Source organism: Sceloporus occidentalis, unplaced genomic scaffold, assembly GCF_023333645.1.
Source record: "Sceloporus occidentalis isolate IW3139 unplaced genomic scaffold, rSceOcc1.0.p SCAF_55, whole genome shotgun sequence".
NCBI classification, from domain to species: Eukaryota; Metazoa; Chordata; class Lepidosauria; order Squamata; family Phrynosomatidae; genus Sceloporus; species Sceloporus occidentalis.
This window is the reverse complement of record NW_028317035.1, coordinates 3,985,686-4,005,674: the sequence shown is the minus strand read 5'-3', so window position 1 is coordinate 4,005,674 and position 19,989 is coordinate 3,985,686. Positions and strand designations below refer to the sequence as shown.

Here is a 19,989-nt window from a genome sequence, read left to right as displayed (position 1 = left end):
AATATTATCTATATCTGCCTCCCAGCTCTGCCACTGTATGGAACAGTATAGAATGATGGGAGTTATGATGTACTTTTAGAGCATAATTAGATCATGAAAAAGACATTGGAAATGGTACAGCATAACACCCATCACTCTCACACATTTACCAATCCACACGCCTACCAATCCACACGTATACCAATCCACACGTATACCAATCCACATTAATACACTTCTGTCTTCTTCCGGGTCAGAGGGCACGGACAGCAGTGGGCGCGGCTTCAGTGTTGTGCGCCAGGATCTGACAACAAACCCCGGCGCACAGCAGCTGTTGCCGCGCGGATCACAAGGGAGCGGTATCTGTTAAAGACCTCCGGCTCCCTTGAGTGATCCTTGAACCGGCTTAAAATCACTCAAGGGAGCCGGAGGTCTGTTAAAGACCTCCGATACCGCTCCCTTGCAAGCCTGCTCCTCCAGCGGCGGACATTACTGTCCGTCTCTGGAGGGGTGCCGGGTGCCCCCCTGATGAGCGGCACCACCCCCCCCCCCCGCTAGGTACGCTGCTGGCAGCAGCGGTACGCTACAGTGGCGTCGGACCCCGCGGCGGCGCCCCCTGGAGTGTGGCGCCCTGTGCGGTCGCACACCCCAAAGGCCGGCCCTGTATGTGTGTATGTATGTGTAAGTTTAGAGCTGCCCCTGACCATCACACCCACCCACATCACGATTCATATTAGTCATATCCCCCCAACCAGCATATTCACACCTCTGACAATCACCACTTTCCTCCTCACCATCATTGTTGTCTCATATCATCACTTCTTATTGCACCAAAGTCATCCCCCTCCATCTCTATACCCATTATTTCCCCTTCATACCCTTCCCCAGCATGACCTGATTCATATTTTTGCGTATGTGCGTTAATCACCTCACCTCCCAGTCCCCAGCCGACCACATGGAAACATGTAGATCAACTGAATATCACATGCACACCCTGCATTGTAGGTATAGATCAAATGAGAACCCCATGGACCTCAGGCAGTGTGATCTTGCTCTGAGTGTCTGCCCGTCAGCGCTGCAGCGGACATGATTTCATATGAGGTGTGGCGCTGACTGGCAGAGGCGCAGTGCATTTTTTTTTACGGTTGCGGCTGCACATATAATCACTTGGCTGGCCTAAACATTGGGCTCAAATTAGCCAGGGGTAAAAGTTGGCTTTTGACTAATAATCCGGATACATGTAGCCATTTTTCTTAGACCCATACATTGCACATATAAAGTGCTACCTGGCAGTGTGTGGTATGTATGTATAAAGTCAGGATCAGCATCAATTACTATAATACGTTCAACATTCTGCAAGGAAGCCCTCTATATGCCCTAGTCGGTAATGTGAAATGTATAGTATCCTGGAAAAATGACTGAATGTGATCACCCTAGGAGCCGCATGTACGCATCAGTTGCCTGAGCACTTACCCATAGGTCGATTGGACACTGACCCTCCAGTCAGGAGGTCGGTGTGTGTGTATATATATTATATATGTATACACATATATATACATACACACTGCACAAAATAATAAAGGGAACACTAAGATTACACATCCTAGATCTGAATGAATGAACTAATCATATGACATACTTCCGTCTTTACATAGTTGAATGTGCTGACAACAAAATCACACAAAAATTCTCAATGGAAATCAAATTTATCAACCCATGGAGGTCTGGATATGGAGTCACTCTCAAAATTAAAATGGAAAACCACACTACAGGCTGATCCAACTTTGATGTAATGTCCTTAAAACAAGTCACAATGAGGCTCAGTAGTGTGTGTGGCCTCCACGTGCCCGTATGACCTCCCTACAACGCCTGGGCATGCTCCTGATGAGGTTGCGGATGGTCTCCTGAGGGATGTCCTCCCAGACCTGGACTTAAGCATCCGCCAACTCCTAAAAAAGTCTGTGGTGCAACGTGGCGTTGGTGGATGGAGCAAGACATGATGTCCCAGATGTGCTCAATCGGATTCAGGTCTGGGGAACGGACGGGCCAGTCCATAGCATCAATGCCTTCCTCTTGCAGGAACTGCTGACACACTCTAGCCGTATGAGGTCTAGCATTGTCTTGCATTAGGAGGAACCCAGGGCCAACCGCACCAGCATATGGTCTCACAAGGGGTCTGAGGATCTCATATCTGTACCTAATGGCAGTCAGGCTACCTCTGGCAAGCACATGGAGGGCTGCGCGGCCCCCTAAAGAAATTCCACCCCACACTATTACTGACCCACCGCCAAACCGGCCATGCTGGAGGATGTTGCAGGTAGCAGAACGTTCTCCACGGCGTCTCCAGACTCTGTCACGTCTGTCATATGTGCTCAGTGTGAACCTGCTTTCATCTGTGAAGAGCACAGGGCGCCAGTGGCGAATATGCCAATCCTGGTGTTCTCTGGCAAATGCCAAACGTCCTGCACGGTGTTGGGCTGTAAGCACAACCCCCACCTGTGGACGTCGGGCCCTCATACCACCCTCACGGAGTCTGTTTCTGACCGTTTGAGTGGACACATGCACATTTGTGGCCTGCTGGAGGTAATTTTGCAGGGCTCTGGCAGTGCTCCTCCTTGCACAAAAGCGGAGGTAGCGGTCCTGCTGCTGGGTTGTTGCCCTCCTGCGGCCTCCTCCACATCTCCTGATAGCGCCTCCATGCTCTGGACACTACGCTGACAGACACAACAAACCTTCTTGCCACAGCTCGCATTGATGCGCCATCCTGGATGAGCTGCACTACCCGAGCCACTTGTGTGGGTTGTAGACTCCGTCTCATGCTACCACTAGAGTGAAAGCACCGCCAGCATTCAAAAGTGACCAAAACATCAGCCCGGAAGCATAGGAACTGAGAAGTGGTCTGTGGTCACCACCTGCAGAACCACTCCTTTATTGGGGGTGTCTTGCTAATTGCCTATAATTTCCACCTGTTGTCTGTTCCATTTGCACAACAGCATGTGAAATTGATTGTCCATCAGTGTTGCTTCCTGAGTGGACAGTGTGATCTCACAGATGTGTGATTGACTTCCAGTAACATTGTGTTGTTTAAGTGTTTCCTTTGTTATTTTGAGCAGTATATATATATATATATATATATATATATATATGTGTGTGCGTGTGCATGTGTATATAAATACAGTACGCAAGAAAGAAAAAAAAAACGATTAGCACAGATCTATAGCAAACATATGTATTTAATCTGCAAACAGTTTACGCGTAATTACACGTGTACATAAATATATTAAGTGTGCATTTTTAATCAGTGTATAATTATATTTAAGGCGCGTCGGCGTATATATAAATGGCATAGGTTACAAGACACATAACAGGATGCTATATAATTATGTCAGGCCTTCCCATGAGCAGAAGAAGTAGCCTCACCACGCACCATGTATGAGGACTACCCCACCTAATTACAGGCTTTCCCCCTCCCTCCGTAGCTTATGCATAAACCGACAAGCATCACGTCACCTAGCAACCACAACATACGTAAAGAAGGCCTGAACTCGCGAAGAGTCTCGTTATTTATGCCACGCGAGACACCTGCTCTTACATGTGACTAAAACTACCTTTCGCCACTTAGGGGGCGCTGTGCTGGGATTTCCATTACATTACACCCCCATTTCGCAGCCCCCACACATCCGTTCCCATATAGCCACTCCTCTGCCGCCCACTTCCGCGTGTTTGCCATTTTATTCCCGTGTGTCTCTCAAATCACAGACTCCGCCTCTTCTACCGTAAATAACCTCCTCCCTGCGACAAAACAACTCGTATGGTTCCGCCTCCCCTAAAACCACGCCTACGATACTCTAATCCACCCAATCGATTTAGCCCCGCCCTCTGTTGTCATGGTTCCCCGGCACGGAAACCAGCCTAACCCCGCCTTCAAATTGATAGTTTAGCCAATTACCTCTTTCCTAGCTTGCTGACTTGTTCCCTTCGCTATCGTATACACACTGGCCCCACCTATACAGTTGCCAGGCCACTTCCGTAGCTCCACCTCCGCACTGGCCTCAGTCCCTGGCAATTCCCTGTGTCTCTAGTGTGTCCGGATACAGACGAGGCCGGGTGGGGTCCTGTTGAGCCCCGTTTACATGAATCCGAGCGTCGCCCAGGTATGGATTATGCCGGACCCTTGTCAACCGCTTTCTCCCGCGAGCAGTTATGATGCTCCTGACCAGGAAGCCTGAGGGCCCCATAACAGCAGGTATGGTACATTGTGTGGAGCTCGCTGTGGCTTGGTGGCCTTGTGTATGTATGTATGGATGTAAGTATGTATGGATGGATGGATGTATGTATGTATGTATGTGTGTACGTGCAGCAGTATGGATGATTATTCACGTTAGGGGATCCTCCTTTGCCTATCCGATCTCACTCCGTACCATGCTGATATACACGATGCACAGCCTTATGTGCCCCCATTAGCCCACTTTAACGTGTAATAATATATTGCGGCAAATTATTGTTTGTTATAGCGCCGTCATATTCCGCAGCGCTTTACAACGGGTTAACCGGAAAGAACAAGTAGCACATAACATAACCTATACCAACAAGAGGTGAGGATATAATGTTTATCATCAGGTGATTTTGGATTTACATACAGATTTGATCATAAAATATGTAATTTCATACCCCGAATTTCAACAGATTTGGGAGCCAGTGTCTTTCTTTCTGCAGCCAGAAAGGGTGGTTCCCATAGCGCTAAATATAAAACAGAAATTTTAAGACATGGTTATGGAATTATTTATTAAGGGATTAGCTAGTATAGTGAAATACTATTGTATGTGTGTGTGTGTGTGTATATATATATATATATATATATATATATATATATATATATATATATATATAAATCATAATGTTTCATTTTTATAGTGTGAACAATGTATGCAGCCCCTCTTGCAGTACATAACAAAATGTGTATTGACAGGCTGACTAACCCATACATTAGGTAGAGGGCCATGCACGCAAGTTTACAATCTAGAAGATTACCGTACATTTTGTGTCATACAATTTAGCACAACACTTGAGGCTAAACCTGAGTGTCATCAGTCTTTATAACACTGGTATTACTGCCTTTCAACAAGTAACTTGAGTGTTAGTCATGACAATGTAACACCAGTGTATGTGTGTGTGTGTGTACACACACACACACACACACACACACACGCTTGTATTAGCTTGGCCACTTTACAGTCATTTAAGAGTTATTCGGTCTTCTAGATTACTGGGGTTTAAATAGAGAGCACAGCGGAGTGTTACAGTTAGGAACGCAAATATTTACAGTTTAGCTAATGGTATGTGGCAAGTGATTGCTAGTATGTTTCTTTTTGTTGCTTAATCTACAAATTCCATGGCACTAAAAGGGTTAATATGTTAATTTATAATGGGGACAGGGAACATGTTAATTACAATTGATTGCTTCTAAATGAATGCGCTTACGGCACCCAATACGTTCGAGACACAGGGACGGTTGAAAACATTATTTCTAATATATATATTACTAGGAGAGGTATGTGAGCTAACACTTGTTTGATAACATTTCATCACCAGTCGACAAGGATCTGTTACGACCATGCATTATATATATATATATGTATATATATATATATGTATATGTAGTTCAGTTTTATTTGTGTACATGGCGATCCAACCCCCCCTCCCCCTTATTACTCCACAAAAAGCCAACACCTAAGTGGTTGCGGTTACATATTGTTGCCTATTTGAATGATTTGCTGAGAGTTGCTTTTTCTTTCAGGTTGTGGATCTAGACATATCTTTTTGTTATTTTGTAATTAAATAAGCACTGCTGGAAACGGCTTTAAACAAACCAACAGTGTATGTAGAGAGAGCCAGTGCTTCCAACGTTTTCCCTTTATTGTTTTTTTGCCTCTGTTCATCTATCCTAACCATTCTCTGATTTTATTTTTATAAAAATCTCCTTGATTTCATCACCTTTTCTTCTCCCCGTACCTCTTCTATTCCGTAGTCTCTCTCTCTGTTGACATTTCTTGGTACGGAAAATACTTCCCGCTTCTACGTAAGAATTGTTAAAATGCTTCTCCTTTTTTAGGGATCTTTCATTCCCCCGCCTTTTCTACAATTCTGCGCGCGTACAATTCTCTTGTGCATGTTTGTGTATGTGTGAGAATGGAGGCCATGTATAAAAGGCATTTGTATTAGTTCTGTTTTGCATGCCATTTCCAGCATGCCCCAAATTCTCCCAGTTTAGCTATTGTTTGTATTAGCTTGTAAGTATAGATCAGGGCAGGCCAAACTTGTGTAGAAGTTAGAACCAGATGCACGGCTTGATATTTTTAGGAGCCGGAAAGATAATTCAAAAAGCTGGGAGCCACGGCTACCTGGCTGCTGGGATTTGTCAAGCCCTGGTATATTTTATTTCAACCCCCAGAATAGATCTATGAAATGTTCCTGAATAAGGGTTTTCATGTACGTACTATCCCAGGAGGCAAAGTTTCTCAAGTTAAATTTGTTTCCTTATTGTTTATATAGACTGTTCTATATTGGTTTTGATTCCTTATTGTTTTATTGCTGTGCAATATAAGGTTTGCTTACTTGCTGTTAATAGTGACACTTCCCTATTTAAGTACATGCTTTCTTATAAAAATAAGAAATAGACGGTCGGCTTTCAAGGCTGGTCAGTACTACATTATTTATTTATTTTTTGGAGGCCCACCGCAAGGTCTGTAGTAAGTTGTGTGCTAGGGTTTTGTAGTTTGTAATGTCAGTTTGAAGGAAAATACAGTTTGGACTCTTATTATATAGGGTTTCTATTTATGTAGTGTAAAAGTGTTTTCATGTTGGCCTTCCTTCTGTGTCTCACTAGTGCCCTAATGTGATGTGACTCTGCTGGCAGGAACGTTGTGTAATTTTACTAAGTTTCAGTCAGTCATGGTTTGTGGTCTCCGATGTAAATATGTTCTGAGAATCTTTCACAGACCCAGAAGTTGTCATCGGGTAGTATAATAGCTTCCAGATCTGTTCTCACTTATATATAGTGGGAGTGTGTGTGTATGTGTGTGTGTTGTTTGTTCATCTTTAGGGTAGATCAGAAAATCTAAGGCATACAAATATTAACACACGCTCACACACGAACTCATATACTGAAGGGTCATCTGAGAGTATGTCTAAAGTTAACAGGTATTTGAATCGATAAAGCAATCTATTGCCTGGCTTCCTTGGCTTGGTCACGTGTATTCTCCATGTAGTTTAAAACAGGCAGGTTTCACAGTAATCAATTGTTCACAAGGCAACACATTCTTGCTGATTATATACGTTCCAACAGACTGGAAGAAGAGATTTTGTTTCAGTGTGTGGTTAGGCATATGGCTATAGCTTTAGCAGAACACTTTATTTGATTTTGTACCCAATTCTGCCTTGGAGTAAAACCATTTATTTTATTTTTTTAGAAGACCGCTTAGACATTCTTCCAGGGTTAATTTTAGCAGGAGTTTTCCGGAATACAGCAAGTGTCATAGGTTAAAACAGTGTAAAATGTTGCTTAACCGAGGGTCAGTGTGGTGCAACATTACGAAACTTGGAGATATTTGTGAATTCAGGCTGCTTCCATTGGTGACAAACATGCCTGTGTCCCTTTGACAGGTGGTATTTATGTGGTTGCTGCCCTAGCCCTGACCTCATCCATTCCAGGACCTACCTTTAGCATCTTTCTCACATCATGAGTACTCCTATGCTATGCTCTGGGGCATGAAACTGAGCACAACGCTTGTGCATTTGTGCAGCAGTAAGAATCTGCCTAATTGTACATGAAGTATGAGTACAAAATATACCTCAAACTTCTACTGAAACATCCAGTGAATTCTAGCTATTTTAGACATTTTGCAGTAAAGATGGTGATAGCCAACTCTGACCTTCATCGGTCCAAGGTCATTAAGTCAATAAAAGTGCTGGTGTGTCTAGGTCTGTGACAACCGAATCTTTACGTAGTGACATTCACTGGCAGATGAAGATTTAAAATAACTGAACATGCTTCCACACATTTGTGCTATAAGCTAGTGGACCTTTTACATGTATCTCCATAAGTGGGTCAAATAGAGGGCTTGGGTCTTTTGACTGACCTACTTGAGATCTTGGGATATTTTTAAAGCCTGTGAGGATTGATGAGGACACATGCGGTGAACCACTGTTGTTAAGTAACCTTAGTGTTTAATCAGTGTATTTCATAAGTAGTTGTCAGTCTATTGACTAAGAAATGATTGGCGTCATTGTCAAAGTACAGGAAGTTCTACTGTACACAAAGAACCACAGTTGGAGGTATCCAGAAATTAACCGTGAATGGTACGATGATAATATGTTGGCAGTAAAGGACAATATTATCTAGGTCAAGAATGGTCAATACCCAAGATCCAGGTAGTCCATAGCGTTTTAGAATATTACTGCCTTTTTGTATTCAGTTTTTTTCCACTTCTTTTTGGAAGTTTCTTCTTCTGGCTCGTAAGTATGTTCTATCTTCATTTTGGAGTAGATTTATTTTTAGTTGCTTTCTGACTGTTTGGCAGTGCTTTGACTATTCTACAGATTGCTCCATTGATGCTCTCACTACAGCCCAAAATATTAATGTCCTTGTAGTGGATTGGCATGTAAATGTTCTGTGAGTTTTTTGTTTTGAAAGAAAATATGCGAAATCCCCAAAAGAGGTTCCCTCCCTGTTTTTTTTTACTCTTAGAATAGAGGTCACCATGTTCTGAACAGCAGGATCTCGTTGCATAACTGCTATGGACAGTGTACTTACACTAAGTACAACCTGCAAACACATCTTTATTTTACGCTTTTGTTTCTGAAATATATAATTGAGTTCTTTTTGTAATTTAACTATACATTGTTTCTCTCTGTTGCGTCCCAATATCCAGTTATGTATTGCAGGATTTTCCGGTTCTCTTACAATGACCAGAACAACTTGATAGTCCCTTTATCACTTGACGCATCTTGCGAAATGGCTGTAGCTCCCATTCCATTGTCCATCCCTGATAGCTTTCAGACAGTAGTGAATCACATGTTGGTTTGTACACTTATTTCTCAGACCCCTCTCACTTAATGTTGTTTTGTTTTTTTTTGTTTAATAAAAAAAAAAAAAAAGTGGGTCTCCTTCCTAGCATTAAACTCTGATTTCACCTAAACTACTGGTTATAAACATATCGAAATGCACCCTAAAGTTTTAGAGAGAAAACCCTTTTAAGCTAAGACGTTTTAAAAACTTCTTAATGCACTGTCCCTAGTTTGCTCAAAAATGATTTTGCTAAAAGGCTCTTTTTTTGTTTTGTTTTCCATGATACTTAACATTTTCCAAATATATGCTCAGGATGCTTTGGTAGAAAATGTAACAGCCTCACTGTTAAAAGCACTCTACATGAATATTTGTGACGGTGAAACCTCTTTGTAACTAGCGGGTCCTCAAATCATCTTGTCCTAGCATTTGGTCCGTACAAAGTTGAAATCCAGTGCGGCTGCCTGTGCTCTTCTAACTTCTCTGATTGTGTCTGTTGCAGTGCGATACGGTGATGGCTTGTATGATTCCTACATGAGGCTCGATCAGGCGGCAGCACAGGATGCTGCAGTGGAAAAAGAGAGTCCCTCCTCACTGCCATCCATCGGGAGACTTACTGTAAGTAACGTGCCAGTTAGATATACCCCTGCTGTCCTGTTTTTATCTCGTTCTCGCTCCCCTGATAGCAATGGGGCGTAACACTACACAGTTTAAAGTGACAGGACTCCAGTTTTAAGGCTGGCAATCCATAATGCTCTATAATCTTTTAAACTTAACTGAAAATTGCCTAAAAGCAAATGCTGTTTATTCATTTTTTTTCTTCAGTCCTTCAGTCACGCAGATGGAGTGAGTTTTAGCTTTGTTGGATGCTCGCCATTTCAAATTCCAGGCAGCTTTGCTTCGCTCCACCGTCTCCTCTCTTTATAGGTTTCTAACTAATTTTGTTATTGCCATGACAACATAAACTTGGAGCGCAAAATATTCTCACACTTGTCTTTCTTTTTTCCCTTTGTAAGTAGGTTTAGTTACTTCCTCTGGTTTTATATTCATAACCAAACTAGGCCATCTGTTTTGGTTTTTTTTTGGTTTTTTTTTAAATAAGAAATTTGTTTCCAACACATTGCTTGAAATGCTATATAATACAAGCAGACTCTTTCGAGGGGTATGCATGATTGAATGTGTATGTATTTCTAGCACGTGTATGTGTATATATATAATATATATATCACAATATGTGCACTATGGGTTTTTTCCCTTTTACGTTTGTCACTAATGAAATAAATAACATTGTGGGCTATTTCACAGGTCATTAGCAACAGGCACACTACGAGGCCGTGACAGATACCACAATGTGTGTTTCTGTTGCCATGGAGACTTTGTCCTAGCTGTGTAGCTTGTGCCAGAGGCTGCTCTATTGTGTTCATTGCACGTGCCAAGGCAACATTTTCAGTTTTTTGGCCCTTTAGCCAAATTGTTAAATTACAAAACACAATCGGTGTGTAGGTGCAGGTCCTTGTTATGCAAAAGGACGCAAACCGTTTATTACCTCGAATAGACAAATATCTTTCACCGTAAGCCCAAAATTGTTCGGTTTCACGCAAACACTCTTAATGTCTGTTTTAAAAGCTGTGTTTAAGACATCAATTTTTGTAAGATTTTTAACAATATTGTTGGAAAAAATGTAAATATCACTGTGCTGTATGCCTGCTAGCCTAAACATTTGTTTCTGGAAGTCACAAGTCAGAGAGAGAGAGAGAGAGAGGGTGTGTGTGGTGGATTTTGTTTAATTCTTTTTCATAACATAATAACAAATTGTACGTTGCTGGATGTCCATCTTCAGCAAACAAATGGGACAGTGGTGCCCGTGTTTGAAAGATGTGTGATAGCTACTAAGAATTACTGACATTTAGAATCAAGCTTTTCAGATCTTAAAACAAGTCCAGCGGAATCTCTGTTGTCATAATCCATCACTTTCCCCGCCTTCATGCTGACTGGCATCTTTTGGCACCAGCATTGGTGGAAATCCATGCGGAAGTGTTTTTAATTCCCCCGATGCCAGAGGGACTGTGTTTGAGTGCGGCTCCTGTCCACTATGAACATAGGTGTGCATTTATTTATTCACCTTCGTTTGTGGGTTTTGTTTTCTTGTAGAGGGAGATCTAGACAGGGTAATTCCTTATCTTCAATCTTTACAAGGATTTGAAGATCTTCCTGTTTTGAGGGTGGATCAAATGACAGGGTTCTTCTTAGTGCTAAGGGTTTGACAAAGGGTGTTTGCAAGAGAGTTTTTAAGGACCCTAGTTGCACACGTCTTTATTCATAGACCTATGAAGAAATGATTGCTTAAACAATATCTGTCTGGCCTTCTTTGAGGCAACAAACTTACTTTAATAAAAAAAAATTAAGACTTTCTAAGACTTTTTTTCTTCTTCTTTTCTTTATAATAATGTGTAGCAGTAATGTGAAGTCTTTATTTTCCTGTTTTCTGCAAAGAATCATTCTCACGAGACCCCTAAATAATAAGCATAATTCAGCACTGTCCTGACTCTTGCCTGGTCTCACTTCCTCTTAAGCCTTTGGAGTGTATTAATCACCTTAAAATCATTCTGTTCTACAGATTGGTTTTTGCCTTTGGCAAAATGTCCTTAAGTGACCCCCAAGGAACAGACCAGTTGCGTTGAACACACAAGATATATATCTTCGGCAGGCCATCAATTCCATTAACTTTTCACTTTATTTTTGCAGCTATGCTAAGAATGGAAACTCTGCTCGTATGTTCAAGTATGACCTAAGTAAAAGCACAGTTTTAGTTAATTGGGTCCCGTGGACGAGTTGTTTCACGATTCTTATGCTCATGAAGGATTTTGGAATGTCCAAATTCCCCCTTGGATGCCTCAAAAAAAACATAGTTGGAATGTGAATATTTCTGCATAAGCATTTTAATAATAGCCTTTTTAAAATGTATTTTAATGCGGCATTTGTGCTGTATTACTACCCTGACCCAATTGACTACTGTATGATGAATAGGGAAGTAAAGCAGTTATTAAAATGCATTGTTGGTGCATAACTGTACCTCCTCATGCACAGTTTTTGAAAATCTGATTTGAATCATAAGTTCTCCAAATTTCTGAAATTGTACTCGAGGAATACAAATCCTCACTTGTGGGTTTCCAGGAAGGATTTTGCATTCTTAAATATAAGTGATATTGGAGCTCTGATTCTCTACTTATAGACTTCTTCAGTACCACACTAGGAAGGCAATGCTTTGAGAGGCCGTGTGTACCCGAGGCCTTTAACTGGCCGTGTGCTTAGCAGCAGGGATTTGTTAGATGCCCTGGACCTAGTTGGATGGCACCTGCTCAAGTATTTTCTGAGTGCTTTATGGTTGATCAACTATGTATGCAATGTTTTTTGCTGATCTGTAGTCTTTACGTGAACTGACATATTTGACTGGAACTGCCTCCTCTCTTCAGTGTTGATTAAAGTTTTATACTTACTGGTTATTTTGTGGCTCTAATGCTTCTGGGTCTTTTATGAAAGCCCAAGACCACTCAAATTATAGCTGGTAGGCCACACATTTTAAGCATTGAGCTCAGTTCGAATATATCTGGTTTGACAGTTTGTGGAAATACCCCATTCACAAGGGAATTTCCTCATTGTACTTGCTACATTGGCTATAAAACTTTATTTTTTTCCCCTTTTTTCCTCCGCCCTTCTGAGTGTTATTTCACATGTTTGTATACATTACGTCCCTGTAGTCTCTTTGGTATACTGTTTATCTAAAGCCTCAACTGATTGTACCAAAGTGGTTCTAAATGCCTATTGTGTCTTGCTTATTATGAATACATGTATTCATATATTAAAAAAAAATGCCTCCGGCGTTGGTTGTTCACCTGTTTTCATTGACTTGTTAGCCCTTGAGCTTTGTTTGGGTTAAACCTATGTGTAATGCTTATATAAGACAATTCCAAGGCTGAAACACAATTGTTCTACACCAGAGGCAATCAACAATAACGTTACATGTATTATCCAAGAAAGTAAACTGTGTCAGGTGAAGAGGGCTTAGCATTTTTGGTGTTTAAGAAGAAGAACATTCATGTCCAGAAGGGTAGAATGTAGAATGACCAAGTCTTCTCAAAGAAAATTGGATTTTGATACCAGGTAGACTGGACTTCAATATCTTAAAGCTGCTGTATGGTGTATTAAAAATGTTAATCGTCAACACAGGGCTCATTTTTTATTGCTCTATTGAAAAGCTTATTTTTTTATGTTCTATAAAAAAGGCAAGTTACACCATATGTGTCGGTTACGCCTCACATACAGAAGTAAAACATCTCCTAATATAAATGTATTCTTTACAATGCTTAGTTCGATTTAATGTTACTGTAAAAACTGGCTGTGTTGTTGTGGAAGAAAGATAAAATAAGCACAGGCAGACTGCGTGCTTGCACATATTATATCTTGTTTTGTGACCCCTGTACAGCCCCATGGCTTTAGAGCCTATTTTCTCACGCTGGGCTTGAGTTACTTGTCTTGACAGCCAGCTATAACTGTCTTACCCTTCCAGGAAACCTTTTTCATCACCGCACTCGGCCTGTCAATTGTAAGTGTTGGCCGAGAAAAGGACCTTCCCAGTCAAAATAAACTGCACAGTATTTTTGCAGGCGTACCGTTCTGGAAAGTAGTTCCTGCCATGACCCTAAACAACTTCTCTCCTTAAAGCCAGTTGTTGCAGCCTACATAGTCCCTTTTCCCAGAGCAGTGATGCAACAGGATTTGTTCTCCCCTCGAGGGTTCTAAAATAGTGCAATGCAAAGCATGCTTTCATTGCCGGAAATTCAGCCATGGTGAACGGGCGTGAATTCATCCATCTCCCCTATGACGTGAGGTTTGAGCCTCCTATACTTAAGGCTATTTAGAATGTTGCTATAGTGATATTGAAACCCCTTTTTTTGCAATTGCCTTTTTCAGGGATTCTAATTGTTAGTGTTTTGTGTTGGAAAGGGGAAAAGGAGTATCTACATACTATTTTTCTATGATTTTTTACTTGCTTAAAATGTAACCTTTCCCAACATGCATCTAACCTCTGATTGGTTGGTCAGTTTATTTTTCGAGAGTGTCATTATATTGCCCAAATGAAGCGGCACAATGATGGGTAGATAGTTTAATGAAGGCAATTTTTTTTCTTTAAGCCAATAACAAGGGTGCTTGCATTAATCCCCCTTTTAAAGGGACCCATAATTGCATATTAATGTGTTCTTTAAAAATAAATAAAATAAGTTGGTTCTACGTAAGTGATTTTAAGTAGAAGCTGCTTTCCTCCTCTGCTGGAAGCAGCGGCTCAGAGGCAGGAAATCAATGGGAACTCTTTCCGTGCATGCACACGGAGGGCTTAGTAGACCCTTATTGCCAGTCGGCTTCAGCTTGGCGAACGCTAAGTATATCACATGCAAGGAGATGTGTTTGGCAAAAAACTGAGGTGGACAAAAGGGCAAATTCATATGAGGGTATTCTGCATAATTCCCCCCATTCATTTGCAGGGAGGGGGGCACTGCATTTCAACTGATGTTTTGGCTGTTTTGTGCATTAGGGTGCATATGATGGCTGGAGTGTCCCTTTAAATTCATCACATTGACTTCCAAGATTATTAGCTTAAGGCCCCGTCGAACTTAAAAATTATGTTCAAGCGAAGGTGGCCCTTTGTCTAAACTTAAATAATAAAAAAAAAAAAGTTTAGAAAAGAAAAAGAATAGAAAAAAACTGGCACTTCCACAAAATAAAAACTTGTATTATACAAGGCCAGTCAACAAGTTCGTTATTCAAGGCGCCAAACCTTTTTGCATTTGATTCAATAGGTTGCCACCTTGAATTAAACATTGGCTTATCCGGAGTGACATTGCCGTTATAATACGAACAGACGCTAATCTGACATCTTTAATTGTATGAAGAGGTTGCTTGGTCAATTGCCAGCAAACGTTCCTGATGTCTCTCTTAACAAGGCACGTTGCTGGAGCCATATTTTCCCGTCTTTGGGATTCTTTCAGATCTCACCCTCACATTGACTTAAAAGGGATGATGCATGCGGCTTACACAGAGTCAAAATCTGGCACACATCCATTCGTGAATCATCCCCTCCCCGCATGCCGTCTGTTCATGCACAGCAGAGCACTGTATCCAGGCAGGGAACGTTGATAAATTAGCAATGTCCTGTCATGTTCCACCCCAGCCTGGTTTATTTATACACGGGCTCCTTTAGCAAGCTGCTATTTCTTCTTCCTGTTGATATTTCCTACATAGTCAGCATTTAAACTTTTGCCACCAGTGACTATAATGGGAAGCAGATGTCATAGCTGAAGTATTTTCAGTGCACTTGTTTACATCTAGAATTTAACTGAACAGATTCTCCCTTGAAAGTGTATAGCTCTATGAGCTTATAGCATGCAATCTTAGATCGAGTTAAATATAGCCGTTTTTTATGATGGGATTTTTATTACTGTCTATCAGTATAAATATAACCATGGCTGTATTTGCAAGCTTGCATTTATAGCCCTGTATGTCTCCGGTCAACATTGGGTTCAGAGCCGCTCAAGATAAATATGAGAGAGCTCTCTCCATACATAAAGCATTGGATGACCACAATCTATGATGTTTTCGAAAAGCCAAGATATATTGTAGAATTGCTTTTTATCTTTAAGCTTTTGCATAGAACACGTTAGCAGTACTATCTTCTGTTAAAATAACATATTTGTAATCATTTGCATGCCATGGTTAAGCTATGTATGATTTGGAAATCTGTTTCACCTTTTGTGTAATCTATATTCCGATAACAAGACTTGTGCATCACCTTTTTAAGCAGAGGGTAGCCTGCTTTTTGTAAAGGAGGCCATTTTGTTTTACAGCTTTTTTTATGTCGTAACTAAATGTCATGTTTGGAGAAAACCCAGGCTGCAGGTAGCCATTGCTTTTTAGCTTTTAGAGTTCGTAGAGCTTTGATCATCATGATCGCAAATCAGATTTCTGCTAGCCAGCCGATTCATAGATACAATTTTATTTCACCAGTGGGTAGGCAGCGTGAATGTGTGAGCCATCCTGGAAGGTATTCTAGGAGAGAGCATGAACCATAGCAGATTCATGGCTTCCTCAAATGAGCACATAGCTTAACAATGGCATGCAAATGATTAAGAATATGTATAGTTCGGAAACCTGTTTCACCATTTGTGTATGATCTATATTCCAATAACAAGACTTATGCATAGGGCAGTCTGCTTTCTGTGAAGGACATTTTGTTCAACAGCCTTTTGTACATGGTGAACTAGGTCCACCTCAAGTAGTGTATAAATGACCTATACATTTTGTTGGTGAGATTGTTTACATGCGCGCGTGCGCACACACCCACAGTGTTTTCTGATGAATAGTTAATTGTGTGACACAATGCCACAGTAACTTGTTTAACGCTACCCAGACCATTGTAGTCTGCCGTTAAGTCATATTTATACTTTTTAGCTAAATATTTAAGGAGTTAGAAATGGTTTCTATACATTTGCTAGATAAGCTTTTGCAGAGCGGATTGAAACAAAAATATTTGTATTATGGGTGCACTTTTAATGGGGAGTCACGTCATGTAACTCAATATCATGTTTGGAGAAAGCCCACACTGGAGGTAGCCATAGCTTTTAGTGGTCATAGAACTCTGATGATCACGATCACAAAGCAGGTTTCAGCAAACCAGCTGATGCATAGGTAAAATCATGTTTTACCAGTAGGTAGGCAGAATAAACGTGTGAGCCATCCTGGAAGGTATTACAGGGAAAAGCGCAACATATAGCAGATGCATTGCCCCGTTCCCCCCCCCCCCACGCGCACACACACACTCTACTTGTCAACATGTAAGGCATTTGCTGCCAGCACGTCGGTGAACAATGTGCACGAGAAATTTTGTATTCTTCTAAAGTAGACCTGTCTCTAAGTTTAAAAATTGTGTTACAAACCCATGTTATATGTGTGTCATGCGAACGGTTATCCTAACTTGTTTCAGAGTTGCAAAATTATAACTCCCCTCTTTGTTGCTACAGTCATTTTGTTAAATGAGTTGAAACAGGCTGGTTTTAAGACGTAAAACCAATTAATATGCTAGTCTTGCTGCCTTTTGCCGCACATTGGTTAAATAACAAATACAATGTATAGTTTTAATACTAGGACTGAGATATTTTAGAATAACAGTTACCCTTTAAAGTGGATCATCTGTTCAATTTACCACTCAATACTAATTTCTCCTCTATTACCCTGCAAACAAAGGATAAGCATAGATCCATCTAAGAAGCAATTAGAATTATGTGACATGCAGTTTTCTCTCCCTATTTTAATCCAATATCAAGGTCACATTGAGGACCAACTCTTGTGTCCTCAACCCACACAAGGAAACACACCACCCAAACAAAGTGTAAAGTGCAATGCAAGGCATACTTTGGGTGCGTTAGGTAAGCATATTCCTATATTATCAGACAAGTACATTTTCAGAAGTACACATGCTAGTGTGTTAATAATTTTCTTCATTTTCAAGAAGCATAAACTATATTTTCTGTGTGGATATGTGATGAATTATCAAAGCAGTATTTTCTGCCTAGTGCAGTTGAAATTGATTTCTTTTTCTTTTTCTTCCTGTCAGATAAGTGGAACTAAATTTGCAATGAAAGATCACCAGCAAGTCAAAGTCCAACAGTTGTTTGAGGATTCTGGCAACCGCAGGTTGGGTGTAGGAATCCCAGGATCAGACAGTACATTTCCTGTACTGACAAAAGAGAAGAGCTCGGACAGCTCAGGGACCTCAAAATCCAGCGACAGTTCCACAAAGTCATCTAAGTCCACTTATCTGGGTCCTGAACAAGCAGTGAAGCAATACAAGCACCAGCTGTCAGGATATGAGCTGCAAGAAATCACCAGTTTCCCTGAGATCTATTTTGTGGGTCCAAATGCAAAAAAGAGACAAGGAGTTGTTGGGGGCCCTAATAATGGAGGATATGATGATGACCAAGGGGGATATATCCTGGTGCCCCATGACCAGCTAGCTTACAGATATGAGGTGCTTAAAGTCATTGGGAAGGGCAGCTTCGGGCAAGTGGCAAAAGTTTATGACCATAAACTCCACCAACATGTGGCCCTTAAGATGGTCCGCAACGAAAAGAGGTTCCATCGGCAGGCGGCAGAAGAGATCCGCATCTTGGATCACCTGAAGAAGCAGGACAAAACAGGGAGCATGAATGTGATACACATGCTGGAAAGCTTTACCTTCCGCAACCACATCTGTATGACTTTTGAGCTGCTGAGCATGAATTTGTATGAGCTAATTAAGAGGAACAAATTCCAGGGCTTCAGTCTCCAATTGGTTCGAAAGTTTGCCCATTCCATCTTACAGTGCTTAGACTCATTGCACAGAAACAGGATCATCCACTGTGACCTTAAACCTGAAAATATTCTTCTCAAACAACAAGGCCGGAGTGGAATTAAGGTTATAGACTTTGGGTCTAGTTGCTTTGAACACCAGAGAGTCTACACGTATATACAGTCTCGCTTCTATCGGGCACCTGAAGTAATTCTCGGAAGTCGTTATGGGATGCCTATAGACATGTGGAGTTTTGGCTGCATTCTAGCTGAGCTTTTAACTGGTTACCCACTGTTCCCAGGAGAGGATGAGGGAGACCAGTTGGCATGCATGATGGAACTCCTTGGAGCTCCTCCACCAAAGCTTCTAGAGCAAGCCAAGCGAGCCAAGAACTTTGTTAATTCCAAGGGCTACCCCCGTTATTGTACAGTTACCACACTTCCCAACGGAACAACAGTGCTTAATGGGAGCAGGTCACGCAGGGGCAAGATGCGTGGTGCTCCTGGCAGCAAAGACTGGGTGACAGCCTTGAAGGGCTGTGAAGATGCTCTTTTCATTGACTTCTTAAAGGGTTGCCTAAACTGGGACCCGACTGCACGAATGACACCCAGCCAGGCCTTGCGACATCAGTGGATCTGCAAGCGGATACCTAAACCCCCAGTAACAGATAGGGCTTCAGGAAAAAGAGTTGCCAGCCATACCAGCTCCTTCCCAGGAATCGGCTCCAAGCTGCCACCTGTTACAGGTGTAGCAAACAAGTTGCGAACCAATTTAATGAACGATTCAAATGGGAGCATACCACTACGGACAGTCTTGCCCAAGCTTGTCAGCTAATCCCAGGCTTGTACCGAGCACAGTCAAGAAAAATTTTGATACCTGTAATTAAACTACAACAACCCATCTAAGTTTTATAATTTTAATTGTTTTATTAAGTAAAAGAGAAGGGAAAATATTAACAGAATTTGGCTGTGTGTGTGACCCAGTGAGCATAATTCTGTTTCAAGGGCTAAGCATTTCATTTGTCATCTGGTACAAACTTGATTATGTTATCGGTCAGTATGTTCTTTGTCTTCTAATGAAGTAAAGCAATAATATAGAGGTGTAATGAAGGTGTACATGTTCGCTAAGTGCTAACCTTTTGTTTAATTGCATTACTACAATATTTGGAGTACATAAGGTACCAGTCCCACCAATGTGTCTTTGCCAAATGTGAACGACCTCTGAAGATTGGATCCAGCCGTCAATTTCAGTCTAATTGTGAAATGTTTTCATAGAGGGGTTAGAGGAATAAAAGGCTGGATACTGCTCTCATTATTTGCAGAGACTAAAGCACCTTTTCACCAAATAACATCTATTATATTATTTCTCACTGCTTCGAGACACTGCTTGTCATTTTGGCAGCCGATGTCTTATCGTAGATGTCTGTTTTAACCACCTGACGACCTGAAATCCGCCCCAGGACGCATTGTTCCTGGGAACTACAAGTGCATCTTCAAAGTCAACAGAACTGTATGTGTGTGTCGCTCTTGAGGCTGAAACAGAAGCTAGATGATGCAGAAGGCAGTTC

At 41.4% G+C, this 19,989-nt stretch overlaps 1 protein-coding gene across 1 annotated transcript; it reads left to right on the top strand.

Annotated features, from left to right (window-relative positions):
• Positions 1-4,185: 4,185 nt before the first annotated feature.
• Positions 4,186-19,256, top strand: LOC149287943 (dual specificity tyrosine-phosphorylation-regulated kinase 2-like). The gene is made up of 3 exons (XM_089492332.1): positions 4,186-4,225; positions 9,546-9,661; positions 17,709-19,256. The coding sequence occupies exons 1-3, from the start codon at positions 4,186-4,188 to the stop codon at positions 19,254-19,256; spliced, it is 1,704 nt and encodes a 567-aa protein (XP_089348458.1).
• The last annotated feature ends 733 nt before the right edge of the window (positions 19,257-19,989 follow it).

Excerpts from the sequence above, each read along its gene's own strand:
- LOC149287943 (XM_089492332.1), top strand. The coding sequence starts at position 4,186 with ATGCTCCTGACCAGGAAGCCTGAGGGCCCCATAACAGCAG. Across the intron at positions 4,226-9,545 it reads TGAGGGCCCCATAACAGCAG|TGCGATACGGTGATGGCTTG; the intron begins GTATGGTACATT and ends TGTCTGTTGCAG. Across the intron at positions 9,662-17,708 it reads CATCCATCGGGAGACTTACT|ATAAGTGGAACTAAATTTGC; the intron begins GTAAGTAACGTG and ends TCTTCCTGTCAG.